A 27,903-nucleotide genomic window follows, 5' to 3' on the forward strand; every position below is an offset into this window, starting at 1 on the left:
TACATGCAAGGCACGATTGGTTGCTGCAAGAGCCAAAGCTCTCCGTTGCTCATATCGTCGCTCAAGCATATGCAGGATTGAATTCCATCGAGTTGGTTCATCTTGCACGAGCCTATGAGCAGGTGAACTAACAGTTTTCTGGGCTTCTCTCAATACTTTGGTTGCATGGGATGAATGTTTAAAATGTCCCACCATGCGTCGACATGCACCTGTTGCTGCAGCAACCATTTTGCTGCTAAGAAGACCATCTTTTATTACTAACTGTAAAGTGTGTGCCAAGCATGGGATCTGATTGTAACTGGACAAGTTCAATGCAGCTACAACATTCCTTGCGTTATCTCGTACAACAGCAAACACTTTATCTATGATTTCCCTCTGAACCAGTGTTCTTGTCAGAGAACTGCAAATGTTCTGTGCAGAATGGGAGATTTCTGGAAACGGTACCACCTCTATACATATATGCTGGGCACAAAAGTCTCTGTCAATGAAGTGCACAGTTACACCTAAGTAGTCATCATTGGCTGTTGAGGTCCACAAATCCATTGTAACCGAGACAAACTCTGCTTCACTTAGTGTTTTTTGTACAGATGACACAGTTTCACCATACATGCTGGGAATAACTTTATTAGCAAAATATTTCCGTGATGGCATGGCGTACCTAGGTTCGAGATGATCCACTAGAGCATTGAAACCTTTATCTACGACCACTGAAAAAGGCTGTCTGTCCAAACAAATCATTTTGCCAATTAACTTGGTAATATTTGCACTTCTTGTATCTCCTGGCTTAAATTTCTCTCTTTTTGCAATGAAATCTTTAAGTGTTGGTTGAGTTTGATGTACAATGCTTTTGCTATGTCCTGGTTGACTCTCTTTACTAGACTAGTCAGTTTCAGTTTCAACTAATTTTAGTTCAGCCCCTTTTTCACTAATGATTTCATTAGAACTACTCACAGAACGTGATGCAGCCCTAACGTGGACTGGATGTTTCTTCAAGTGTTTCTTCATAGCACTAGTTATTTGGCTCTTGCCACCACGAGAAATGTTTTGTTTGCAGTATTTACAAATTGCATAGTTAGGGTCTTTCGCATAAACTGAAAAGTGTTCCCAAACTTCACTTGACATTTTGAACTTGATATCGGTAAAAGTATATTACTTGAACTTAAATATCACTTAACCATAATGTTTTAACACCACGCTGCCTAGAATACATTAGTTTAGCCACGGAAACAGAAATTATAATCCGGCGGAACAATTTTAGTGCTACCAACGTAACTGTTATTAACAGTCACAGAAGTAGTCAAAGCTAGGGCTTGTCATAAATGTTTAATCGGATGATGAAACCAAAGTAGGCCATCTTGGTTTCAGCCATTTTTAGGAAATAAGAATGTTTCGTCGTATAACTTTAAACATTTAGGCTCACTTAAGCAAAGAAAATAATTAGGTGGAATTTCAGAGGTAAAGTGGATGGGCACTGCAAATATTTTATCTTGGAAATTTAAAATGCTTGATATGAAGATTCGTAAGTTTTTGCTGCTGAGAATAACCGGCTAACACACATATTTTGGCCATTATGCAACACTCAGCAAATATTTTAAAGTTGGTAGTATAACAAAAACAAACACGGACGTAGAAAGATAATTATATTCGTTACGGAAAACGTGTTTGATATAAGCAAATTTTAAATTGAATTGCTATTAAAATAAATACTGCATAACGTATCCTTTTTATTTTAGAGAAAGTTAATTTCGTTGTTAATACTGAATGTGCTGCCGTAACTTGTGATGGAGGCCAAAATTATGGTTATATTATCAACGAATTTCTAGGTTAACTGATTTTAAAGTCGAGAATCATTATATGAGTTTCAATCCGAAACGTGTTTTATTTTAAGTCTTAGCTTATTCAGATGACACTTCTGTGAATTATGCCTTAATAAATTTCCACTTTTATGAATCACTGTGCAAAAATGTTCATTTAGTGAACATAGGTTTCACATCAGTGCATTGTTATTTTAGTTACTTAATTACTTATTAAAAGTACAGAATCTTGGGAAACGGTAATATTATATGTGCCTTGTTATCTTAGGCATGAATTTTTAAATTTACATTTCCTGTAATATTTATTTGAATCCTCGAATCCTTTTCCTTGAATCTCAAATCTTTCGAATACTAGAGATTCGGTGGGATTCGTGGATTCGAGGATTCGACCGGCCCATCCCTAGTGAGGACTCTTTGAGACCATACAGAGATTTCAACAACTTACATACAAGGTTCCCATCTTCGTCCTCCATCTTCACAGTAACACCCTCTGGAATCTTCGTATAAACTGATTGTTTTAACTCACCATATAATAATGCACACTTAACATCCAGTTGATCGATGCACCATTCTTTCTGGACTGCCGTGGAGAGTAGACACCTCAGAGATGTCAGGCGAGCAACTGGTGTGTAAACTTCTTCTTCAGGCTTTGATTGTTGGAAACATCCTCTTGCAACAAGTCTTGCCTTCTTTATCTTCTCACCTAAAATCTCCTTTTCCGTAAAAACCCATTTCGAGTCAATGACGTCTCCTGATGGTTCTGGAACCAATTCCCACACATTATTTTTCTTTCGGGTGTTGAGTTCCTCATCTATGGCTGCTTGCCATCCGGATTCCAATGCATCTTGAAATGTGTTAGGTAATTCTGATGGTAGGAGTCCTGTTGACAATGCAGTTATCAAACTTGTGTCAAAATCTTGCAACCTTTCTGGAGGTCTTACTTTTCGATGGCTCTTTCTTGGTACATTGACGTGAATCAAATTTTCATCTTCTTCAGGAAATCCAAAAAAATCTTCCTCAGTTCTTCTTCAAAAGTTGGGTTGTCCTCATCATCGTTTTGTTCAGAATAGTCAAGAATGGGCACTCTTGACGACTGGGGTTGACTCACCAAATGGTTAGGTCCCTGAACTTCCCTAAATTTAACACTACATGCTGTAATGATTCTACCCTTACTCTCATCCCACAATCTATAACCATTACTAGTGTAACCCATCATTATTAATGGCCTTGATAGCGGGTCAAGTTTACCCTTGACTTATTCCTTTGGAACATGGGCATAGGCTACTGACCCAAATACTCTTATCCTGCTCAGATCATTGTAGCCGTACCAAATATCTGCAGGACATCCCTCTTTTCAAAGTTAACGTGGGTGTTCTGTTCAGTGTGTATGTTGCTGCATAAATGGATTCTCCCCAAAATTTCTTTTCAACCTTGGAATCCAATAACATGCATCTGGCAGAATCTAATAATGTTAACTCACGCCATTCAGCTCAGGATTTCTAGGCACTGTATATTCTACTTGGATACCCTTCAATTTGCAAAAGTCAGTAAACTGCCCAGATCTATATTCACCTCCATTGTCACAACGAAGCCTTGATATTCTGGTCTCAAATCTAGCTGACACCATTGCCTCATACTCCCTGAATTTATCAAGAACTTCTGACTTATGAGAGAGCAGATAAACCATGGAAAAATGGGAAAAATGATCTATGAATGTCACAATGTATCTTTTAGAGTCATAAGTCGGGTGACAAATTGGTCCAATTACATCTGAAAAAACAACTTCAAGAATTCTTCTGGGTTTCTTCTTTGGAGGTAGGCTTTTGAAGCTTTTCCTAGTTTGTTTGCCCTTAATACAAATCTCACAAAAACTTTTCAAGAAAAAATAGGATGAATGAGACATTCTTCTGTGCACAAGATCTGCATTATTGGTCAACAGTGCAACGTTCTCATCGATTTTGAATTTGATCACATAGAGATTGCCAATCAAACTTCCAGACACCAAAACATCAGAGTCCTTATTCAATATTTTTACTTCTGCATTTTCGAATAGTACTCTAAATCCATTTTCCTCAATTCTTTTAACTGACAGCAAGTTATATTCTAAGTTATCACATACCAGAACGTCCTTTATAGTGATAGGCTTACCTTTATGAGTAGCCAGTTGTAGGGTCCCACTTTTCAGTGCTTTGAGATGAGTACCACTTTTAGCCACTGCTATGTTTAAATTCACTTCCTGTGTATCCTTTAAAAGATCTTCGTGTTTCTTGTTTATCAAATGATAAGCAGCACCAGTGTCCACCATAAAAGAGATTGCTGAACTGTCCGACATGAGGCACTGACTCTGTATATTTTGCTCATGTTCATTAGCTGTCACAAAAGTCACTTCACCATTATTCTCACGCACCTTATGGTTACTCTTAAAGTTACCGCTTTGTTTTCCCCCAGTAAATCTACACTCACATTTCTTATGACCTTTGCGTCCACAACTGTAGCAATTAAATTTGAATGGCACTTTACCTTGGTTTCTGAAACTATCACCATTTGTGTCCATATCCTTCCGCGTGTTCCTACCGAATGTTTTCTTTGAGTTAAATGCCATCAATTTCTCTTCACTGTTTACCTTTTCCTTTTCACGTAATTCTTCCTGGAGTAGAGCGTTCTTCACATAATTTAAGTTAACATATTCCGGATTCTTACTAAAAACAATGTCAATGGCACGAGTCACAGCGTCGTAGGTTTCCGGCATAGAAGAGAGTAGGAGAGTCATGACTTCAGCATCCGACACATTACCACCCGAGCTTTTAATCTCGTTTACCGTATTTTCAAATGTATTGATAAAGTCTTTCAAGCTTCCTGACTTAAACTGAAATGTTCTTAGTTTTCTCTGTAGATCGACTTGTTGGCTTATTCCTTTCTTGATGTAGGTGGAATCCAACGTATCCATTATGTCCTTGGCTGTGGATTTATCCATGACTGACTCCAACACATTGTCCGCCAAACACTGTGTAATTATATTCATTGCCTTCACATCGTTCAATTTAAAGACGTCCAAATCTTTACCTTCTGCAGGTGATTTCTGTGTGAGAACTTCTACTAAACGGGATTGCTCCAGGACCAGCTTGATCCTGTATTTCCAGAAGGTGTAGCCTGTCCCTTCAAACGGCTTTATGTTTCCAGTCGGCATTGCCATTGTGCCGATAACTTCTTTCAAGCCTCTTAGACACCGCGTTCCATTTCTGATAGTTGTAGCTATCGTTTCTTAAGCCAATACTGGGCCCATAACCTGTTAAAGTTGGAACAAAGAAATAAAAGGATTTCTACAAACTTCTGACGACTGTTTTATTTCAGACATTGTAACCACGTTGTAAAACATGCCGCCATCTTTTCACACACACTTACGACATAAAAAATGCTAGAGCAATATTGCCAACTGTCAACACACAATTTCCAGACTTACATTAATATATCAAAATTGCTCTATCTAACAATGCACAATTTTTACTGACAACGAAGCGTTTGTTTGGGAGTTAAAGTCAAGATAATTTACGTTTAGGTTATGTTATGATGCATTAAATTTTTTTAATGATATTTTGCGGTAGCATGACAATCAGTTAGCAAACAAGTTTAATTTATTACATCCCATGAACAGGGACCACAAAGCACAAAGGTAACAACAACTCGCGGGCTGTTCTGTTTGGTATACACACCTGTAAAAAGTTCTGTTTCAACCAATACCATTCCTCCGTGATTTTTGTTATTCTTTTGTCTGGAAAGCTGTTCCCATTTGTGTACAGTCTCCTACGTCGAGTATTGTATCAATGTACGGAAGTTATTTTGTGCATTGCTAATAATTTTAACGTATTTTCGAATTAAATTAGATAGGCATTTCGCAATTTCGTTACCAATTAACCAATTTCACGCCTTCTTGGTATATTTCGCGGTGGTAATAAGATTTTGCGAAAACGAAATTTGTATAGGTGTGCTGTGGATAGGTTAAGTTCACTTTTTGATACAGTACAGATAATTGAAAGGGGTTTTACAAAAATTTCGCGATTTGGCATTCACCGTTTTTCACTGCCCCTAGGTATTAGTATTTATCTAGCCTGGAGTAATGGGATTGTGTAGGTCCACTGCTTATACTCATACTATTACAATCAAAAAGTTTCATCACAATAATTTGTAACTTAAGATTAGCAAAAAAATACAATAATTAGCTCTTTATTTAAACTTATACTTTATAACAACCACACAGAATTATACTAAAAGTCATACCATACATTTGAACTATGCACCTATATTAAGGTTGTTGAGGAATAACTAATCATTTCATACTATAAAAACAAAATCATATATATGCTGCAACATAAAAAAAAAATTACAATGTTGATATCCAATATTTTGTTGGCAAAATGTTTTTCTTGACACTCCAGCAGTATAGCCACTGGCACTCTGTGATGGAAATTCCTGCCTTGTAGGTAACATACGACACATTTTCCATCAAACCCGTGTCATTTACTCCTGGCACGATTCGAAAGAACCTTTGTTGTCAACCAGGACACGGCATCCTACAGTGCTGTGTTGTGTCCTGTTCCTGTCATGCCAGGGCAGTTTATTGTACTTACCCTGACAAACCATTTTAAACTGATATAAAGATAACCAGGTGTGCATAATGTCTATGAATACAGACACAGACAAGTGATGTTTCAAACTAGAATGAAACATTAAATCGAAAATAATAATATTTGGCCAAAAATTTAATAACTCTACATTTAACGGGTTGTACAAAGGCTTTAGGTGTTTGTGGAAAATAATTTTTATACTTGATATGCAGGTGCTTGTGTTAATTATGTTTTTTTCAGATTTGGAATTAAGTATAATTCAAAATTAGAAATTATTGTGAAAATCAAGTGTCATATCATATAATTTAAAAAATTCTATGCTGGAATTGAAACCTGTATGGGTAAGCTTCCTGGTGTCAATAAATCCACTGCGAAAGCTATGTTTGGCTTGTTTAGAAGTATTCTTCTAGCACATAATACAATTTTTCCTAACATTTATAGCCCAAACAACATTAACTTTTCAAGTGTAATATAGTGCGAAGTTTAGACTTTGTTGTATAGCCAAGCTTTGAGATGGGTGTTGGTGGGATAAATTACACGGAGCGGCTCTGAGAGCCTTTGCTTTAGATTTATCAGATCAAGTACGTATAATATTCTACTTTCTCAAATTACGTCTGCAAGTTGTCTTTCTTTATTCATGGTAGGAATTTGTAATTATAACCTTTCCCAGAAATAAGTTAACTTTATGACCATTTTGAAAATTCACAACTGAGTTTAAATGTGTGCTGCTCACACCTGCTGAGACTGTAAATGAAGATTAGCAACTGAAACTGTGACATGTCTTGTGACCATGTCACACTGCCAAGGCCAAGCCAAGGGCATATCGGACCGAAGGTGGCAGATAGCCACCGAGGATTTTGTAATGGGTTTGCCTGTGAAGTTTGAAGTTAAACTGTAAGTGTAAATTATGTATGTCATCTTAAAAAATGCAAATTCTTGTATTTGAGAATGATATAAAACATATTTCAGTTTATAAAAAAATACTTTTTTTTAATACTCAAAGAAGGGTGGTATTTATTGAAGTGGTTTGTCAAGTTTTTGTGTAGAAATTGCTGTTGTGTGTTAAATATTGTTGTTTAAGTGTTTGTGGCAGTCATTTAAATTGGTATGTTTAGTTTTAAGGTTGGTAACATGTTAAAAACAATTGTTGCAATACTTAGTTCGTTGTAGTGTTGTTTTGACGCGACCATGTTTAAGATGTGATGTGTGTAAACTTTAGAAGTAAAATTAGTGAATTTCAAAGCATGTGTTTTTATTTGCAGTATTCATTCCATGAAAGTGAAATCTTCTAACAGGTTATGGGTGCAGAAGGTACTGCAAAACGAAATACTAGATGAGAAGTGTAAAATGACCGTAAATGTATTATTGGTCAAGATGGCCGACAAGACGAGAAGCGATAATATTCCGAAGCTGAACAAGAATAATTATTATGAATGGTCTAGAAGAGCTCATGCTGAACTTGTTGTGAGAAATTGTTGGAATGCAATAGATCCCAGTTTTGATGACAAGATTGAATTAAATGAAACGCAAACAAGATTAAAAAGGAAAGCGATTGCATTTCTGTTGAAAAATGTTAGCGACCCGTACGTGTAAGATATTGGAGGAATAGTAAGAGCGAAGGAAGCGTGGGATAAATTAGCCCGTATTCACTCGTCGTACACTCTTCCGCAATGTCTGGAGATGGTTAGAGAAATGGTCAACATCTAAAAAACGGAAGAAATGAGTATGCATGACTACATGGCCAAACTTATTCATGTAATCGCAAATTACAAAGTGGAGGTTTTGGATTGGAACTACTAAATGACACACAATTAGCGGGGCAATTCCTAATTGGACTACCTAAGGGAAAATATGGGATGCTTGTAAGTTTTATTAGTAGAGAGCCTAACCTAACCACTGAGAAAGTGAAATCTATATTGTTGAGAGAGGAAGATGTAAATACACTGCAAAACACTTCTGGAGTGTTGGCAAGTAAAAAAATACACAATGAAAGAAGGAGTTACTGTGAAAAGAATAGCAAAGGGAGAAGAAATACTCAACAATACAAGAACAACATGGAGAATCGTCAACACGATGAGCGTGTGAGTAATGTGTCGGACAATAATAAAAGGTGCTTTCATTGTGAAGAATGGGGACATATTTCAAGGGTCTGCCCGAAGGTAAAATGTTACCAGTGTGGGAATAGTGGCCATTGGGCAGTAAACTGTAAAAATAAGGTAGAAGATGTAGGTAAAAAAAAACATTACAAGAAACAATTACAGAAGAAAGAAGCAAATATCGCTCGTGTGTGAGTGCAAGCGGACTAGTTTCGCCTATGAGAGGAACAGATGAATGGGTACTTGACTCGGCAGCAAGTGATCACATGTGTTATAGACGAGACTTGTTTATGACCTTTGAAACATGCAAGGGAACTGTTTCTATGGGCAAAGGTTTTGCAAAGGTTGAGGGCTGTGGAACGATAGAAATAACCATCACAGAGGAGTGTGGAGGTTGGACTCTTGGATTGTCAAATGTTCTGTATGTGCCTGAATTCCAATATAATTTGATATCCTGTTACCATCTAGCAACTAAGGGGATAATCACAGGGCTAAATGATCATCAGGCAGTGGGACAAGATGAGGAAGAAACAGTTTTTAGAGCAGAAACGTCAAATGGTTTGTACATACTTAAGGTGGTAAATAAAATAGTTTCCGCGGCAGCATCATCTGAAGTAGAGAGAGAAAATTGCAGCACTATTCTTCAGGAACGAGATGCAGTAGCACTGAGGAGTATCCAGCTGTGGCATGGACGTCTGGGACATCTACATGAAGCAGCCATCAAGAAAATTCCAAATATCAATGTAACCGGAAAACTCAGTGAGCTATGTAATACATGCGTGCAGGGTAAGTTTGCAAAAATTGGTTTTCCCAAGAAGAGTGAGAGATCCACTACCAAACCCCTATAATTGATGTAATGGGTAAGTTACCTGCATCACTTGGAGGGGCATGTTATTTAGTGACATTTGTTGATGACTTCTCACGTCACTTGACTGTGTGGTTTATTGAAAGAAAAAGTCAAGTGTTTGATGTATTTAAATGTTACAAGGCGGAGGTTTAAATGTTCCATGACAGTAAAATTAAGGCAATTCAAACAGATGGAGGAGGAGAGTATTGTAGTAATGAATTTGAGAGTTTTTTTTTCTCGAGAAAATGTAATAGTACATAGGAAAACAGTTGCAGGTTTCCCTGAGCAGAATGGTGTAGCTGAAAAAATGAATAGAACTGTTGCAAATTCTGTAAGGTGCATGCTAATTCAGTCTGGGCTACCTCAGAACTTCTGGGCGGAAGCTGCAAATTGTGCTAGTCATGTAAAAAACCTGTCTCCATCCAGAGGAGTAAATGACCAATTGCCGCTAGAGTTATGGTGAGGAGAAAAAATTTATGTGAAAGTATATGAGCACCTAAGTGTGTTTGGGTGCAGAGGTTGGTTTTGTATTGAAGGGAAAGGAAAATTTGATAAAAGAGGGGTAGAGTGTATCTTTTTGGGATATGAACCGAATACAAAAGGATATCGAGTGTGCGCTGACAATGTACACAAAGTAAAAATTTTACATAGTGCAATATTTGAGGAAGTTTGTTCCCTTACATAGAGAAGGCTAAATCAAATAAAAATGATATGTCTACTGGACGATTAACTAATATTTTAGGTATAAATCATGAACCTAGTGAAATAAAAGTATCAACAAAAAGGGCTGATTGCTCTCATGAAGCAAATGATTGTGGAGAAAATGTAAGCATATGGGATAACTTTGCGGATGATTTGTTTGTAGGAGAAGCTGAACCTGATGTAAATAATTATCAGGATAACTCTAAATTTTCAGATGCTAGTCAGGATAGTGATACTGAACCATTTCTTGGTTGGGAAAATAATGAAACATCTGTGTCTGAAATGGAGACAAACAGTTTATCTAAGTGTGTACCAAATGTACGTAAGTCAGAAAGGTTAATCAAGCCAAAGGTTTGTTCTTGTTGCGATGTAACACAGTATTGCAAAGACATGTACAATTCAAGGCAAGGCTATGTGACAGCAAATTTTCCTTATATAGAACCCAAAAATTTTAAGGAGGTTTTAGAAAGTAAAGATGCTGTTTTGTGGAAAAGGGCGATGGAGGAAGAAATGACACAACTTAGGAACAAATATACATATGAAATCGTTGAAAGGCCAAAAAATCAACGTGGTGGGTTTATAAAGTAAAGAAAGGGACAGATGGGAAAATTGAAAGATTCAATGCTAGGGTTGTTGCCAGAGGTTTTGATCAGGTTCACGGTATTGACTATCAACATACCTATTCACCAGTCATACAAAGGAAAACAGTGAGGTTGTTATTTTCGTTAGCAGCTTGTGGTGACTGGACAGTAGAACATGTAGACGTCTTGACAGCCTACCTGAATAGCCCATTAGTTGAGAAAGTATATATGGAGCAGCCAGAGGGTTTTTCAGAGGATAGGGATAAGGTATGGAAACTAAAAAAGGGTCTGTATGGGTTAAAACAGAGTGCTTTAGAATGGTACAAAACAGTTGACAGCATTCTCGTAAAGCTAGGTCTTCAAAATTTAAAAAAGGACAGGTGTGTGTATGTAAACCATAATAAAGATTTGATAGTCGGACTATATGTTGATGACCTGAGATTGTGGGGTAAATCTAGACAAATTGACTGGATCAAGCATGAACTAAAAAAGGTAATAGAAGTGAGAGACCTAGGAAACATGTGTAATTTTCTCTCAATTCACGTAAGTGTACATGACCAAGCTGTCGAAATTGACCAAATTCATTATCTAAAACAGGTTTTAGATGACTTCAATTTGAGTGAGACGAATGCCAAGGGCAGAACTGCCCCACTTTCATTAAACAGTGATGACAAAACTGGAACATGGGAAGAATATTTTGACTGTGAAATGTATCATAATGCTGTAGGCAAATGTTTATACTTGTCTAACATGACCAGACAAGATATTAGTTTTGCAGTTAATAAATTAAGCATGAAAACAAAAAACCCAACTAGGAAAGATTGAAATGATGTCAAACATGTTTTAAGATATTTGATAATTACAAGTGAACTCAAGCTAAGGTACAAGAAAGATCAATCCTGCATCCAGGCATTTTGTGATGCTGATTGGGGTAATGATAAAGGTGATAGGAAATCAATTAGTGGTTATGTGTTTCTATTAGCTGGGGCTCCTATCATTTGGCGCACAAAAAAACAGACTACTTTGGCCCTGTCTACTGTATAGGCAGAATTTAACTCTATGTGTGAGACAGATCGGGAAGCTCTATGGCTGATAATGATCTTAAAGGAGTTGGGACAAGATCAGATAGTAAACAAACCATTTGTAATACAGTGTGATAATTTAGGTTCCATGTCACTAGCCGAAAATGGTTTAAACTCCGAAAGATCTAAACATATGCCAATCAAGTTATGTTTCCTAAATGATCTGGTTAGTGAAGGAAAGATAAAATTGAAGTACACACCAACACATGAGAATGTGGCAGATTTGTTTACCAAATCTTTAAAGGGAGTAAGAACATCCATTTTTGTGGAAGCTCTTGGTTTGAAGAAATAAGGTATTGTACCAGTAAAAAAAAAAAACCTGAATACTTGTATTGCAGATTTAAATGTGTTTTGATTGTTTAAGTGAGTTTAGTTCATAAGTGTGTGAATTGTCATTTTAATAACTGCTAAGGGGAAGTGTTTGTGTTAAATATTGTAGTTTAAGTGTTTGTGGCAGTCATTTAAATTGGTATGTTTAGTTTTAAGGTTGGTAACATGTTAAAAACAATTGTTGCAATACTTAGTTCGTTGTAGTGTTGTTTTGACACAACCATGTTTAAGATGTGATGTGTGTAAACTTTAGAAGAAGTAAAATTAGTGAATTTCAAAGCATGTGTTCTTATTTGCAGTATTCATTCCACGAAAGTGAAATAATCTAACAATTTCAAGGGAATGAATAGTTGCCAACAGACGCTGAAAAGTGTGAAGACCCTACATTGGAACACCACATGGCAATAATATTTATTTGAGCAATCTGCTTTGAATATCTTGGCAATATCATAGAACAATGCTTTGTTTGGTAAAAGTAAAACAGTCTATTATATATCATCCTGCTCTATGAAAATTTGTAATTATATCCATGGTGGTAAAAAAACAAAGCATATTCTACGTATGTGTTCCAGTACTGTTGCTGTCAAAAGTTGACTATACAGAACAATGTTTCACATTGTGTTCCGGTACTACACGAACTACTACTTTCGATGAGAAATCACTTCATTGTCTTGTTGTTCATACTGTCTGGTTCTATAGTTTTATCAGCATCGAAAAGACCATCCCACAGTTACTTATTGGTGTAGAACTGAGGTTCTGTAATATTTCCTTTTAAATACACCAATCCCTCACTGAGCGCATTTTCAGATTGCGCAAATTCATTTAGTGCTATGTTATTCTACTGCCCCAGTCTTGAATAGCACGTCTGTAAATTTCAGTTTGCATGAAATAGCCATAGGCAAAAAAAAGTTTGGCATGATGCCACAAAGTCTGTTTCAACTTGGTAAACAACAAATGTACCATGGCATACAGTTAGCCAAACAAGGGGGGAAGAGATGTGCGCGCAAGTCTGACTATGCTATCGGCTGTTGTAGGAACATCAGTTATGGCAAGTTAAGTTGCGGCTTTGGAGTGTAAAGGACCGAATGGTTTTATTTCCGCGCATATGCCGCCATGCCGTACCGTTGTCGCGTGGCCACAGACCGGCCCGTAATGAACTCAGTTTAGCCAGTGGCAGGGAACTCGCACAAACACAAGGCCATTCGTCTGCCAGTAACTGTACGTGCTCAAGCACCTGCAGTTGGAATCATATTGGAATCATGGCTTCCAAGTGAGAGCATAATGCATCGTATTCAGGTATTTGAGGCAAAACTGGAAGTGTTATGGTGTGCAGAATCATAAAGGCCACACTTAGGTAAGTTGCACTTTAGTTTTAAGCAAGTCAACTGTGCGCACAATCATACAAAATAAGAACTCTTATCAAACGTTTACATAAGTCTGACGCTGTTGGTTGTACTAGCAGGAATATATTTCATATTAGATACCGGAACAGAAATGAACGGATGATGGTGCAATGAAAAAAAAAATTGCGGGCCTGACAGTATTGATGTGAACCAAGCAGTGATATACGAATAAACACTTTAATTTTTGAAAAATTAAAATGTATTTATCCAGACAGTAAAATCGGTTTCACTGCCAGTAAAGGAGGGTTTGGAAAGTTCATGGAAAGATGTGCGACGAGAGTTGGTCACGCCTGGGCGGGCAAGTCAACCAGCTGACTGACGGTAGCTATCTCCCATTACGTGGTGTTGTATTTGTCATACAAAGTATTCAATGGTATGTTTATTAAGATAAATGGTGTGACATATTTATAGTTGAGTGTTGTTATACGTATTTATATTACGTAAAGAATATTTCCCTACACGTTTTGGAACACTTAAAGTAAATTAGTCTTGCTATTTATGGAGACCAAGGTTTCAGAATACTTGATTTCAGAGAATACGAACATTTTTAGGAATGAATTAGTTGTGCTAAGTGAGGGATTGGTGTACTTATAAGGGTAAGCACCTGAACTAACATGGTATGTAATGTAGTTTTAAGTTATTGTGTAATTGTGTTTGTAAATTATTCTTATTTGATTATCATTCCAACTACAAATTGCCATACATATTTTTATACTATTATAAACATAACTTATTTGTTAAATACATTATTCATTGCATAGTTTTAATTAAAGACTACAATATTTGTTTCTGTATGTATCAATACATCTGTTAAAGTACCCTTTGGAGATAAGAATTTCATACACTTCTATGCTGCAGCTAGCCAACATAGTTTGTTTGCATTTAACAATACATATTCATATTAGTATATGAGTTTCAATGGTTGCCTTAGTTAAAATATTTAAATACCGTGATGAGATGGGAATGGTAATTCTATAACTCCTTGGTTCAGTTAAAAAGGGAATCTTGAAGCTTTGAGATGTCACATCCATATACTGTAAATGACCAGATTTGTTTAGTAGAATACAGGCATTTGTCTTGCTTCCGAGTCAATAATAACTATTTATTTTCAGTTCAATTCTCAGAGACAATTTGAAGATTGCAGATAAGAGGCTCATTTTGGCACCCTAGGTTTTTAAAATTATTAATTGCATTACAGTTTTGAATTTCAGAGTGGGACTTATGTTAATAGAAAAGTCCCTTATTACATTAATCAATCTTCATTAAATATTAGGAATGTCTAAGCTATATCACACATAATTGAGCGTAAAAGATTTCCAATATGCAATATCCAGCTTCAAATGGGAGTCGAGCAATTTATAGTGAAATATGCTATGCAGTTCTATTACTAAAGTGTGTGCTGTTTTCTATGACTTATTGAAAGCAGCAAATATTTTTTTCATTGAACACTATGAATTGACTTGTGAAAAACTCTAAAAAGACTTATTTGAAATCATCCTGAATTCTCCTACTTTACCAGTTGTATTCACAGCAAGTGCCTTGCAAGATGAAACACCAAATTGCTATTTACCCGGACAATTTTAATCTCTGTGTGTTCTAATGGCGGCATGCTAGTAAAACATCTGTTCTTACACATCAACTGAACACAGCTAACTACTACTTGTGAAATTCTACCCCAAAAGTGGTGAAAATGTTGTACAAAGGTTTTTAACACTAAACAAATTCAGTAAGAACTAAATTTAAGATATTGGCAATGATTGATAAATATACCTTAAACTTAAGTTGTTATAGGGGTGAATATGATTTTAAAGTTGAAAAGTAATGATAAAATACCCACTAAAATCAGTACAGTAGAACCCTGTTATAATGTTTTTCAAGGGAGCAGAAGAAAAAAACATTATAAGGAAATCTCAATTTAGCACTTAACAATGTTCGAGCTTTGTACCAATGGACTCACCAAGCTATGTAAACAACTTTAATGTTAAAACCAAAGATAGTATACTTGATACATGAATTTTCTGAAACAAGCCAACAATTTTTCAACTTTGTCTTGTTCCCTGGTTAAATTTTGTTTGTCTTTAAAGATACACTGCCACATTTTTTGTAAAATTGTCTCACGATTCATGATGACAACATTAAGAGTGAGAACGTCTACTCCTTCGCCACCTGAAAATGTTTAATTTTGGGATTCCTGCGTATGAATGAAAAAAAAAAATTATTTGTAAGCAATAGAAAACACTTTTAGTTATGCCCTCGCTCAATGGTTGGCAACTTAAATATCGTAGGACTATGTACGTGCATCTGAATACCCACTGGAATGGCAAGGAAGAGAAGAGTTGACTAAGGGTGCCAACTGACACGTAACTATGAACATTGTGTACCTTCAGTATATTGCATAAAATTGTATTTTAACAAACTTCATGTATTGTATGGCAGTGATTGTAAACATAAACATACATAAAGGAAACTTTTTATCGTAAGTGTTGGAATAATTTGGTTTTAAAACATTTTTTTTCCTCATTTATTGAATGTTAGAAAGCAAACATTATAAGCAGGAAATTACACTATTTATGAACGTTATATGCAGGAAATAAATACATTGTCCTTATGGGAGAAATATTGGGACTTTAAAAATATGACATTATAAGCAGGAAAACATTATATGCAGGAACATTATAACAGGGTTCTACTGTATATAGTACATTGGGCAAGATCAATTAATTTTTTTTATAACTATTAGCTTAATTTAAATATGTTAGATTTCACACCTGTGGTAGTAAAAACAAGGTAAATTTAGTTTTATTTGTTTAACGGATATCACCATCTGCTTAATAAAATTATAGGGGTAGATATGGTTATAATATAATTAGTTATATCACTGAATCTGATGAAGCATATCTTGGGTACCAATAATAAGCATAAAAATACTACCAACTACAATTTTACCACTTTGCGAAATACAACCCTTAAAGGGTTTAAAAATGCTTGAATATGGTTTTAAGATAAATAATTATATCTCTGAATCTGATCAAGTGTAGTAAAATATATTAAATACCATTAGTAAATATAGAAAAACTAAAGAAAAATTGTGCCATTTTGCAAAATCAAACCCTAAGGGGTGAAAATGGGATGAATATCTATGTTTTCAAAATAAAATTCTAGGCCTATAAAATGGCATCATGACTGACTGACAGGCAATGCAAAGCCTAAACTGGTGGACATAGAGATTTGAAATTTGAAAGAAATTTTGTATTGTTAATCCTTCTGCATCCCCTGGATACGTCTTTTACATTTTAATTCTCGTCTCACTTTCAGATCTTAATCAGCTCCCATTGCGGGTTGCAGGGGTATTAAACATCAAAAATTTCCAGTTTTAAAGTATATTTCCTACATACTGAAACTATGCTGTGATACTCCTTTTATTACATAGCCATCAACTGAGAATGATGTTTTTGTGAAAGCCAGCTCCCGAGACGTTTTTACCTCGGCAACGCCGGGTACTTCAGCTAATACCTACTAATCTGTATTTCTGAATTTTCTAATAGGCATCCCAGTGGGAATAGATGTGAGAAGAAAATTTTGGTAATTTTTTTAAATTAATAATCAAAATAAAAATTAATCAATTAATATAGAAATTAAGAAATTTGATACCTGTATTCCACATTTAAAATAAAAGTTGGTATTTTTTCAAAAATTTTAAACGAATTTAAATATCTGTAATAAGATGAAAATGTTTAATTATTCTAAGCATAGCTATAACCAAATTAAATAAAGGTGTAAGTAAAACGAAGGCATTATTTTTACTAAAAGGAATTAGGGACGTGTTTGACAATGTTTTAGCCTGAATACCTCATGAAATTAAAAGGAGGTAAGTGTGATTTCATCAGGGTTGAATGTATTCTCGAATAAACTAAAATAGGAGTTACCAAATTGGGTTCTTAAACTATACAAAAAATTAAAAAGACTTGCACATTATCTCTTCAGAATATATCAATCATATATGGTTTTTGTTATGAATTAATTATTCTATACATTTGATATTTTATTGTGTTTACTTCATTACTAAAATCATTTGTAATTAATCACATACTTTTCTGACGGTTCAATACCCTGAAATTGTGCAAGCAAAGCAGTGGATTATTAGTTAGTATAAAAATGTTGAATAAGTTGTAAGGGTAAGGGCTTGTGATGCTGAAATTGTAGGAAAATTAATTTGTAAATCCATGCAGCATGGCTGGAAGGATTGGTGCTATCTTCACACCTCGTACAAAGAACCAAGTGAAATATTACAGACAATATGTTGGTCTTGATGAATGACTGGAACCTGCTTCCTGTTCAGTGAACACACTGCCTTGTGGTGAGGGAGGTTATAATTAAAAAATTTGCAGAGTTTGTGTTATTTTCTGGCTCCAGGCTAGACTACACCAAGATGATGCCATGTGTTCATTGGCTGCTGCCACAGTTCACTTTCTCTCCAAAGTGGCATGCAATCCAATCAGATTATCTTTAGGTGTTTGTATTGTTTGTATTGGCTTCTAGTCCATCAGTTCCTGTTAAATGACCGGTGATACAGCTATAAGTCATTCAAGTAAACAAAACATTTCAAATCTAGACTTTATCTGAATAATGAGGTGATTTTGATAGATCTGTAGTTAAAACCTTAAGCAAAAGTTGACCTATTACACTATTACCTTTAATTTAACATAAGGGTATAGGTGTTTGAATGCTTTAAATTTTAATGTTAGTAACAGCAAAAGGGATTATAGTAAATATTTTGTTGTGTTTGCTGTGTTTAATACACTGCAATTTTTTATCTGTTTTTAAATAATTTACATGCTATAGAATATGCAGTCTTTATGGATGGTATGGTGAGTTATGTTAGTGATGAAGTGCAAGGAATTCTATGTGTATAAACTTATGGTTTTGTTTTTTTGTCTCTTATATTTTTTTATTGTAAAAAATGACTACCAAGGACCGAATTTTCTTTTGGAATTTAATGATATAAAATATATTTGTAATATAAACTTACTAATTAACCGTATTCCAGCATGACTCAGAATGAGTTGAATTTTTTCAGGCCCATTCTACACATATCGTACCTACAATGATTGGCTGCACACTCCTTTCTCCGACCATGCACCTTGCTTTGAGGAGACGTTACGCAAGTTGAAATGGCTGCCTTTGTTCCTGTCGCTCTTCCTGACGGCCACGTACTTTTATCCTCTGCAGGTAACACCATATTCCGTGAACTTGCCTGGTGCGTAACGTGGATGAAGGAGCGTTAATGCGTACCTGCCCTGGCAGGCTGTCTCTTCCTTGGGAAGCTCTATCACTATGCTTTATACCGAGAACTTTAGTAGGGGGTGGTTTACATTCTAACAACATAATTCTTAAAACATTCAGGCCCAAGTGGGACTCAAACCCACAATACAAGGGTTAAAAATGAAAAATAATGACCCCTACAGAATTAAGACCTTACTTTATGATGTGAGAAGGTGGTTTGTTCATATGCTATGCTAATATGAGGATGAAGAGTTAATAGTGTGGTCTCAAACCCTGGTACGACTTAACAGTTTACATTATCGGAGTCAGTATCTGATAGTGATCTAGAATTTGCTATTACCTCAAGCCATCCTGGCTTGACGTCATCATGTCTGTAGAGTTATCACTGGTGTTTCATCAGCCTCTGTGTTGGTACATGGCTCCAAGTTCTTTGAGTGTGTGAGTGAGTGAAGACCTTCCTTTCTGCTTGAACCTACTTCTGCTTTGTACACACAAGCAGTCAGAACCCTGTCGCAAACACTGAACATATCGTAGCAAAGTTATCATATTGTATCATTCTGCAAACATTTCCAGTGATTCAGTCTGCAGACTCGTCAGTGTAGAACCGTGAACTCGATAGACACTTTCAATACTATTTGTGACAGCACTATGAACATTTCTTTGATCTGCATGCATAAGTAGACTCCGGCTGGATCAGTGTGTGTTGCAAACATCCAACACAATTAGGTTTGCAACCACATTTGCAGTCTTGTTCACACCAGTGAACATGTTATAGTTTTGCTGATGTTCGGAGTTCGTGACTGGGTTATGTTTGCTGGTGTGTACAAGGCAAGGCTTCACATACTGTTACATCTTGCTGGTTAGTTTGGGTTTGTTGTTTGTTGACTGTTTGCACTCACTCACCCTTACTGACTTGACATAGATGTGTTGTCATTTGCAGAATGCCTCGTAAAAACTCAACATGAGTGCTCCAGTTTATGTTTTCATTACCTTTTTTAATCACTGTACTTCATTTAAATGTTTTTATTGATTTATAATATTTGTTACTGATACTCTTATAATTGCATTATGGTGGCTGTTTTTGTTTCGGTATTACCACTGTAGTTGTAAGGAAACCATATCTTTATAACATAAAGTTTTATGGCTAAAATTACTTTTATGGAAGCGCAAATAAACACCATATGTGAGGACATGCACTAAATGAGGTGGTTTGGCTACGTATTGGTGTGCCAAAGGAAACTTTATGATAGTGAAATTACCATGGAATTTATTTTGGTAAACTAAAATAGTCATTTTAAAGAGTAAATTCCAAGGTTTAAAAAAAACCGCATTATTTTGGTATTACATCAAATATAATACACATTTTCCTAGTAACCTTCTGTTAGAGCAGTGGTTATACTGTGCGGTCAATGTGCTGAATGGCCGTGGTTCTAAACTTGGCAGTAGGTATTTTTTTTTACTTTTTTTGAAGTTATACTTCTTTAGGCGCGTTATGAAAAAATTATGAGAGTGAAATTTTAAGATGCACGTGCATCACTGTAACACAAAATTAACAGGTTGAAGCTGCCCGCTAAACCGCTCATTAAGTCTCGAAAAAAAGCTACCAACAAAATAGAAATAGAACCTCTATTAGTCGCGCATGTTGGCACGCTCGTCGCCTCTGTTCACTGTTTTCATATTTATAATATTTATCCACATGTTTCTAGTTTCTACATTCACAACACGTGTTTTAGTTTCATACAAGTGTGAATTATATATGTGCTAATAAATTATATTCAGTAGTGATTTATATTGAATATTTTTAATAATATTATTTACTATTCGTAAATTTTAGTAAAATAAATTGTGCCTTTATACTTTTTGAAGTGCTCCAATATAATTGAGGTTAACTATCCGTATGTATTATTTATTGATATAAATTAAAATATTGTTATTTAATATAATTAATACTAAATATTATTAAATTATTAATGTTAAATATTTATTATTGGTTATATAATATTTACAAATTAAAGAAATAAATTTAATAAAACATTTAATAAAAAAAATTGTGATAAAAATTAAAATCGAACATCAAATTTAAATATTAATTTTTAATATTTATTATTAGATTGAATAAATAATAAATATTTATAAAATAAATAAACAAATTAAATGAAAACTTTTTGATAAAAATGAAAAGTTAATATTAAATTAAGAAAATAATAAATATTTAAAAAATGAGTGTTCCTAAATTAAATTTTTGAATTTATTATTTTATTTATTTATTTTCTTTTAAAATATTAAATAATTAAAAATAAATATTTAAAATTAAGAATCTTATAATATTTAGTACATATTATGTCATATATATTTATTATTCTCTAAATTTTATTTATTTAATTTTTTTAATTTAAACTGAACTTTATTGACTGTGTTGACTATATTTTTCCAGCCCTTTATTATTTTATTGTAATTAATTATTTGCATGCAATTAAAAACTATTTTTTAATGATACCAAAGAAGTATAACTTTTCACGCGCGTACATAAGTACACGCACCCATTTTTTTAAATTTGACTTAATGTCACACAACTCCAAGATAAGAACCGCTTGGGTTCTGACTCAGTGCTCATACATTTTGCAGTGCTTTACCCAATAATGCAGAAACATCAACCATGTTCCATGTTCTTAAAAGAATGCTAAACTTTTGGTTACTGCCTATCACAACATATAGAAAACAATGTTATTCTAGTATATTGAATGTTGATGGCTAAAGTTTTTAATTTATTTACATTTTTTTATGCAAACATTAGTTAGTTGCCAGAAGTAAAATTTGCCAAATTGCATGTTTATTTGTCTGTCCAAATGTTAGTTTAGTTGTTTGTGTTGCAGTATGCAAAGTCAGATGAGTTCTACAGCGAGCGGTCATTCTGGTACAGACTGTGGTACACCTATCCCAGTTTCTTCATATTCCGCATGCGCATCTACTCCGGGCTGATCATGTCGGAGTGTGTGTGCACGATGGCGGGCCTGGGAGCGTACCCTGTGGCGACCGCCCCCGTTGCAGGGCAGGGGCCCTCCAAGGACTTCGCTCTTCTCAGACAAGTGTGCGTACAAGCTTGCAGATACATTTACAACTGAAACTAGGCAGTACAAACCTCCAGCTGAGTCGGAGCAGCTCCAGCTCGATTCAGGTCAGAAGTCGGGTTCATTGTACTCAGTGGGAAAAGACTCAGACAGGTTTCTTTTTGTAATTTGATAAATCTTTAACATATGCAATGAGTATTAGATCATGTACTACTACTTTGGAAACACTTAACAGTGAAATGTAACATTTACATTTACACTATTTATGTTCTGCAATTTAAGCAGTTTTTTAAGGTACCTATGGTTCATTTTTTTAAAATTATTCTTGTTACATTCCAGGTTATACCAGCCAAGCAGCCCATTGCAAATAAAATTTTTTCTGAAATTTTGAGGTTAGTTCTTTCAAATGGATTTTTGGTTAATATTTAAAAGAAAGAGGTTCAGGGCATGTTCTAAAAAACAGCAGCACATATGGAACCCTTTTTTTGTTCCCCTCACGAAAATTTGCTGTATGATTTGTTTTAACATTAAAAAAATAAGTTCCCTGCTACGTGGTAGCAGATACAAACCGAGGTACTAGGCCACTTGGGCGATTGCAGCACAAAAGATTCGCGATTGTCGTGGGTCTCAAATGGAGACTCTTGGTCAAAATAAATCTAAAATTAAATGGTCTGTTACAGTCCAGATGTGAGTCTAGCTCTACTTGGTCCATTTGTGAAATGCAGAAACATTTCAAGAATTTGCTTGGTTTTTTTAAAAAAAAGTTTAAGTTCCAGAAGAAGTTCTTCTTGAGGTTAAAACTGCATAATCTGGAGATTTCCTGACATAAATAAAAGAATTCCAGAATAAATTTTTAGAGATTTATTTTCTCTTTACCAAACACAGAACATGGCTGTCATTTTATCCCACAGTAATATTTACATAAAAACAAATGCAAACTTGCAGCACAAAAACTTCTCGAACTAATTAGTTTATCACTTGGGCACTAGATTTTACTATAGTTTGTTGCTTAAATTATTATTGCCTTTTGTCTGAAAAACTGGGAAAACCGTGCATCAGGAAAATCAGGGATATTTCAGAGAATTAAATTTAGTATTGGGGATTTTTGAAAACGAGCCTTGCAACCATTTTTTAAACATTACTATTTCTACCCGCATACAGTAGCCCGGTCCATTGGAAATGTGGGCCATGATGTGGCACACAATAAATTTGAAGCTTAGAAAATAATATTCTTTTGAAGCAAATGTTATGCGTCTGCCACCGGCAGGCGGGCCAGGCAGCACTGGTATGTGACTGGCTGACCGTAGGAGTGGTAAATATAAAAATTAACCAGCCAGAGTTAGTACGTGTGTATGCATTCTGTGAGTACATGTGGACATTTAGCAGTGTTGATGATTCCCCTTCCTTCTCTAATCACTTTATGTCAGTGAACTGGAACCGTACACAATTTTCATGTGTCTAGCTAAAACAGGCTTAAACATTTTTTTTTTTTGCTTGATGTTTCCCATGCTTTCAACTGTAACATTCCTAGACTAAACTGCAGGTGAAAATGTTAGATTTGTATGCCAAAAATTATGAATGCAACCCGTATGCAGAGTTTTTGCAGGTAAATTAAATGAAATATTGTTGAAAATGATTAATATCGCAACAGTTGGTATGGCGATAATATTGGCTGATTAATTAATGTGAAATAGGAATAGCCCCAGCTATATAGTTTTTATGAATACTATGTTGATATTCATTTAGGTAATTTAATACAATTGGTAATTTTAGCCTCAATAAAAAGGGTATTTATAGTTCAAAAATAATTTTATAGTATTTTGTACTTTTAAGTTAAATTTTGAGCTTGTGATTATGTAAGCAGTAAATCATTGGAATTTTCTGTTAAGTAGTTTGTAATTCATGCTAAATTGTGGACGATATATTTTATAAATAATGTATGAATTATCTGAAAAGTTAAAATGATGTAATTTTAAACTAAATGCCATGTGTCATTATGTTGGATGTAAATTAACTTACTATAGTCTTTGTTAGAAATAATGGTGTATACAATTTTCAAACAATATTTTCACTGTTACTTAATTTATAGTGATAAATTAAACACTAAAATATTGTCAGAGAAAAAGCTGTAGCTTGTCAGGGAATCCAGGAAATGTCAGGGAATTACGAAATTTTAAAATAGTGGTAACCCTGTTAAATTCCCTTGGTTGCTTGCATCCCATGGTACAAATGGCAGAGAGACTGTTGTTTGCTCGGTGTAACCACCAATTTACTAAAAATGCTCCCTCTGGGCCTACACTGCCACCTATGGTCGCAAAAAACTAATCAAAAGATCTCAGAAAAAAGGTTCTACAGCCTGACCCAGACTACAGGCATGACATTCTTCTCACTTCTACATAAAATTGTTATTTTGGCGAGCCGCCACCCGACACGTCTACTTTTTCAGACGTCCAAGCTACAACTAACAATATGGCAACTTACATGTCATCTCCTTGCTCACTGGAAGGAATTGGAGTTGTAGGCCAGCTACAAAGCACTTTAAAATTACAGGTCATGTACCAGCTGTAAAAACCAGGAAAATGATGTAGGATTGACGTAACCAGGAACTAACCAGGAAAAAGCAATGAATTCCAGGAATGTTAAGTTTGGTTATTATTGCTCTCCCTTTTACTGGAGGCAAGACTTGGCCTCGTACTTTTTTTCCTGTTCCACACAACCAGGCCAACAGTGAATGTGTTGGGGAGTGAACGCATGTTGCAAATATTTATAATCTGTTATTAAGTTTTAAATAAGTTGCATTTAAAAGAGTAAGTTCACATTAAAAATTAAATTACCTTAAATATATCTTCAACACCTATCAATAGATATAGCAAAGTGGATATCATTTACAAAATATTTAAATATAAAGAGTAAAAAATGTATTAAGCCAAGGATATTTATTGAGAAATTGGGATTGGTTTACTGAAACATAGTATGTACTTATATGCTTTTTATATCCACCAAATAATCCGTGATTATAATTAAAATGTATCAATATACCTACTCTTTCTCATGTATATAATCAGTTGGGTCAATAAAACAATTATCAAAATAAAAAGAAAATTTTCTGTTTTAAGAATGCATTACCAAGTTTTTTTTATTTTCTTGCACTGTACATCTCACTGTTGATGTCATAGGGCCCTAACACATCATGCAAGTGCAGGTTGATAGTGTGTGCCTGGGCGCCACATTGTGATTATTGGGCGCACGGACCCGGCAAAGATTCTTTAAAATCGTGACGTCGCCCGTGTGTGGACGAGACTCAAACTGCCCTACTTAAACATCCTCAGCCCTTCAAGACGTAGTCCGCTATAAACTTACTCAAAGATTGGGCACGAGAAAGTGTTTCACACCTGCTACCAGAAGTCCATCCATGGGAAAGAATTGGACACTTCTCAATATATTACTTAGCACGATTACTTACACTTATCTTGTTATAACTGTAAAAACCTTGTAGCACAAATCTGTATAGTTGTGGTCAGTCACCCTTGTGGTGCTGTAATTTCACAACCTCTTAAAAAAGAGTTAAAATTAGTTAACTAAACTGCCGGCCTCCCAAGGTATCACGTTATTAAAAAATGGCTACTGACCCAGTCTTCTTGCCTCCCTGATGGCCGTTATAGTTACTAGATCTGTGAAGCTACGTTACGAAACTTTATATAAAAACACTTCACATAATCAAACCAAATTAAGTTGCATTAAAAGATCCTGTATAACTGTATTTGAATATATAAAGTTTGCAAATGATAGTGCTGCTCAGGAGAGCATTTCGGAGTGTGAGTCTGCTTGAGTGCAAACAGGGCCTTGGAAAATAAAGAAATCAAATTACAAAGTTATATTTAAACATAGTTATAGGACAGTCATACTGCTTGTAACGGTAATATCACTTGCACGCCCCTCTGGGTATTTGAATTGTAGAAAATAAATAACATTTCATAACTTTGTAACTGGACATTTAAATCAGTGATCATCATGAAAAATCCATAGGTAGCACTGCCTGAAAATACCTCACCATAGCAGACATAAATAAAGCAAATTTGGATTAATTTAATGTCTGAAATGTTGGGCCTGTCAGCATTTCAGCATTTCGTCTGGTAGAAATGGTTCATGTAGTAGAAAGTTTTAAAAAAACCTTTTGGAAAGTACAGTTGAACTTGTTTAAGATGTTGTCAATCAATATAATTTTCCATCTAATATGGTCAAATATTTTGGTCCCTCCATTTTCTTAATAAGATGTACAGTATTATTTTTCACGTAAGAAGTTCCTCAAAAACCTATTTTTCTTTGAAATGACATTATTTTTGAATTGAAATGCATATTTTGTTATGAAATTACAGTTTACTTATTTAATTAACAAAAATACGTAGTTGGTTTGCATAACTTCTCTTTTGGGCATGCTTTCAAATGTTACAACCTTAATCTGTCCCGCCGTCGCTGTGTGAAGTGTGTGAAAATTTAGACAGTGCTGGTAGGTATTAGGATGTTAGGTTGATGCTTGTATAGAGTGTACACACAGTCAAATATCAATATTGATAGCTCGCCAATTGCATGCAGCATGTGCACTCTGTCTTGTGCCAAGTAAACTAATATGGTAGCCTGCATTCTTTCGTGGTCAGAGTGTACTACAACTAAGGTAGTTATTGGTACGCTACATTAGCTGGGCAACGCACAACCAACTTAAGAACTTTATGTTCAGCTCACATTCTGGTTATGGTTTTTGTTGTCAAATAAATTAATTCAAAATATGATTTTTGTTCCATAATATTTATTTACTGGTATTATGGCATCATTTAAAAGTGTAATTAAAAATAAATGTAGAATATGTGTTCAATTTGTAAATTATTTTCCGAACACATTTTCAAAAGTAACAATTTCTATTGATATTTTTTTGTACTTTATTACTATGCAAATTAGAATTTATTTTTTTTTAATAATAAATGTAACTTTTTTATTTTATAATCTTAGGATCAAGTTTTTATAATAAAATATTACCATTAGTAAATTTTTTCATGTATTTCTATTAAAAAAACTATAAAGAAGAGAAAATTTTCCTTTTCCTATCTTCGAAGTTTTCCCAGTTAAGAAGTTTTTTGAAGACAGTTCCTTGAAAAATGTATTAACAGAGTTTCATCGAACGTAACATAAATTTAAATCCAAAAACTTATTTTACCTTTTTAAATACTAAGTTTTTTTTGCAAGCAGGTGTAATTTTAAAATTATTTGAAGAGGTAGATTAGCTTATTATTAATATAATATACATAGTAGTGAGTGGTAATTATTTTGTACAGTAATGTATTTGGTGTATACTTCATTACTTCATTGTGTTTGTTCTACACTTGAATAATTATGTGCATAAATGTGATTACTGATAGGTGTGCCTGAAAGATAGTAGCACTGCATTGGCTTTACCATTCCACAACTTCCATTTTTCTTTTATTACCATGTGAGCATTAAGCTTCAAACATGGAATTATAATTATACATGTATGTATTTTAGTGCTTCTGCATTTTAGAGCTAGTGATGGTGGAAATAATTTTCTAACTGTACAGTAGTCCTTATTGATACTTTTTCAGTGTTTCAGATCCTGAACAAGCAAAGAAAGCAACATACAACTTTGAAACTATCCACAACATTGATCCATATGGCTCAGAGTTTATACCCACTCTACGACAATCCATGAAGTCCTGGAATATTTGCATACAGTACTGGTTAGCAGTTAATGTGTACAAAAGATTGCCTAGAAATGCATTCCGGTAAGCTCTTTGAGGTTATCTCATTTTATCATTATTAATATCTGGATGGTACCCTCATGAGGGATTATGTTCAGTTAGATGCTCGTAAAAATAAAATTACCCATTTTAAAAATGTTTGGTTTCGTACTTAAAGGTTCCTCTCTAAACAGTATGGCATTGAGTATGGCACAAATGTTATGTTCACATTTATTTTCACTGTGAAATATTGTGTATTTTTGAATGCACATTATGCTTCCTGCTGCAGTTACTGTTGGAACCAAAATGTTTGTAGCCTTAGTACAGT

The 27,903-nt window shown here is 34.7% G+C and overlaps 1 protein-coding gene across 2 annotated transcripts in view; it reads left to right on the plus strand.

Moving 5' to 3' along the window:
- The window catches only part of LOC134531631 (lysophospholipid acyltransferase 7), a 79,280-nt gene that overhangs the window by 42,405 nt on the left and 8,972 nt on the right, over positions 1-27,903 (plus strand). The window contains exons 4-6 of one of the 2 annotated variants that reach the window (XM_063367389.1): positions 18,555-18,706; positions 21,634-21,848; positions 27,441-27,620. In XM_063367389.1, the coding sequence (XP_063223459.1) occupies positions 18,555-18,706; positions 21,634-21,848; positions 27,441-27,620 (547 nt within the window). The remainder of the gene's footprint in view (positions 1-18,554; positions 18,707-21,633; positions 21,849-27,440; positions 27,621-27,903) is intronic. The other variant, XM_063367390.1, reaches the window with a different exon arrangement.

This window comes from Bacillus rossius, chromosome 5 (assembly GCF_032445375.1).
Source record: "Bacillus rossius redtenbacheri isolate Brsri chromosome 5, Brsri_v3, whole genome shotgun sequence".
Classification (NCBI taxonomy): Eukaryota; Metazoa; Arthropoda; class Insecta; order Phasmatodea; family Bacillidae; genus Bacillus; species Bacillus rossius.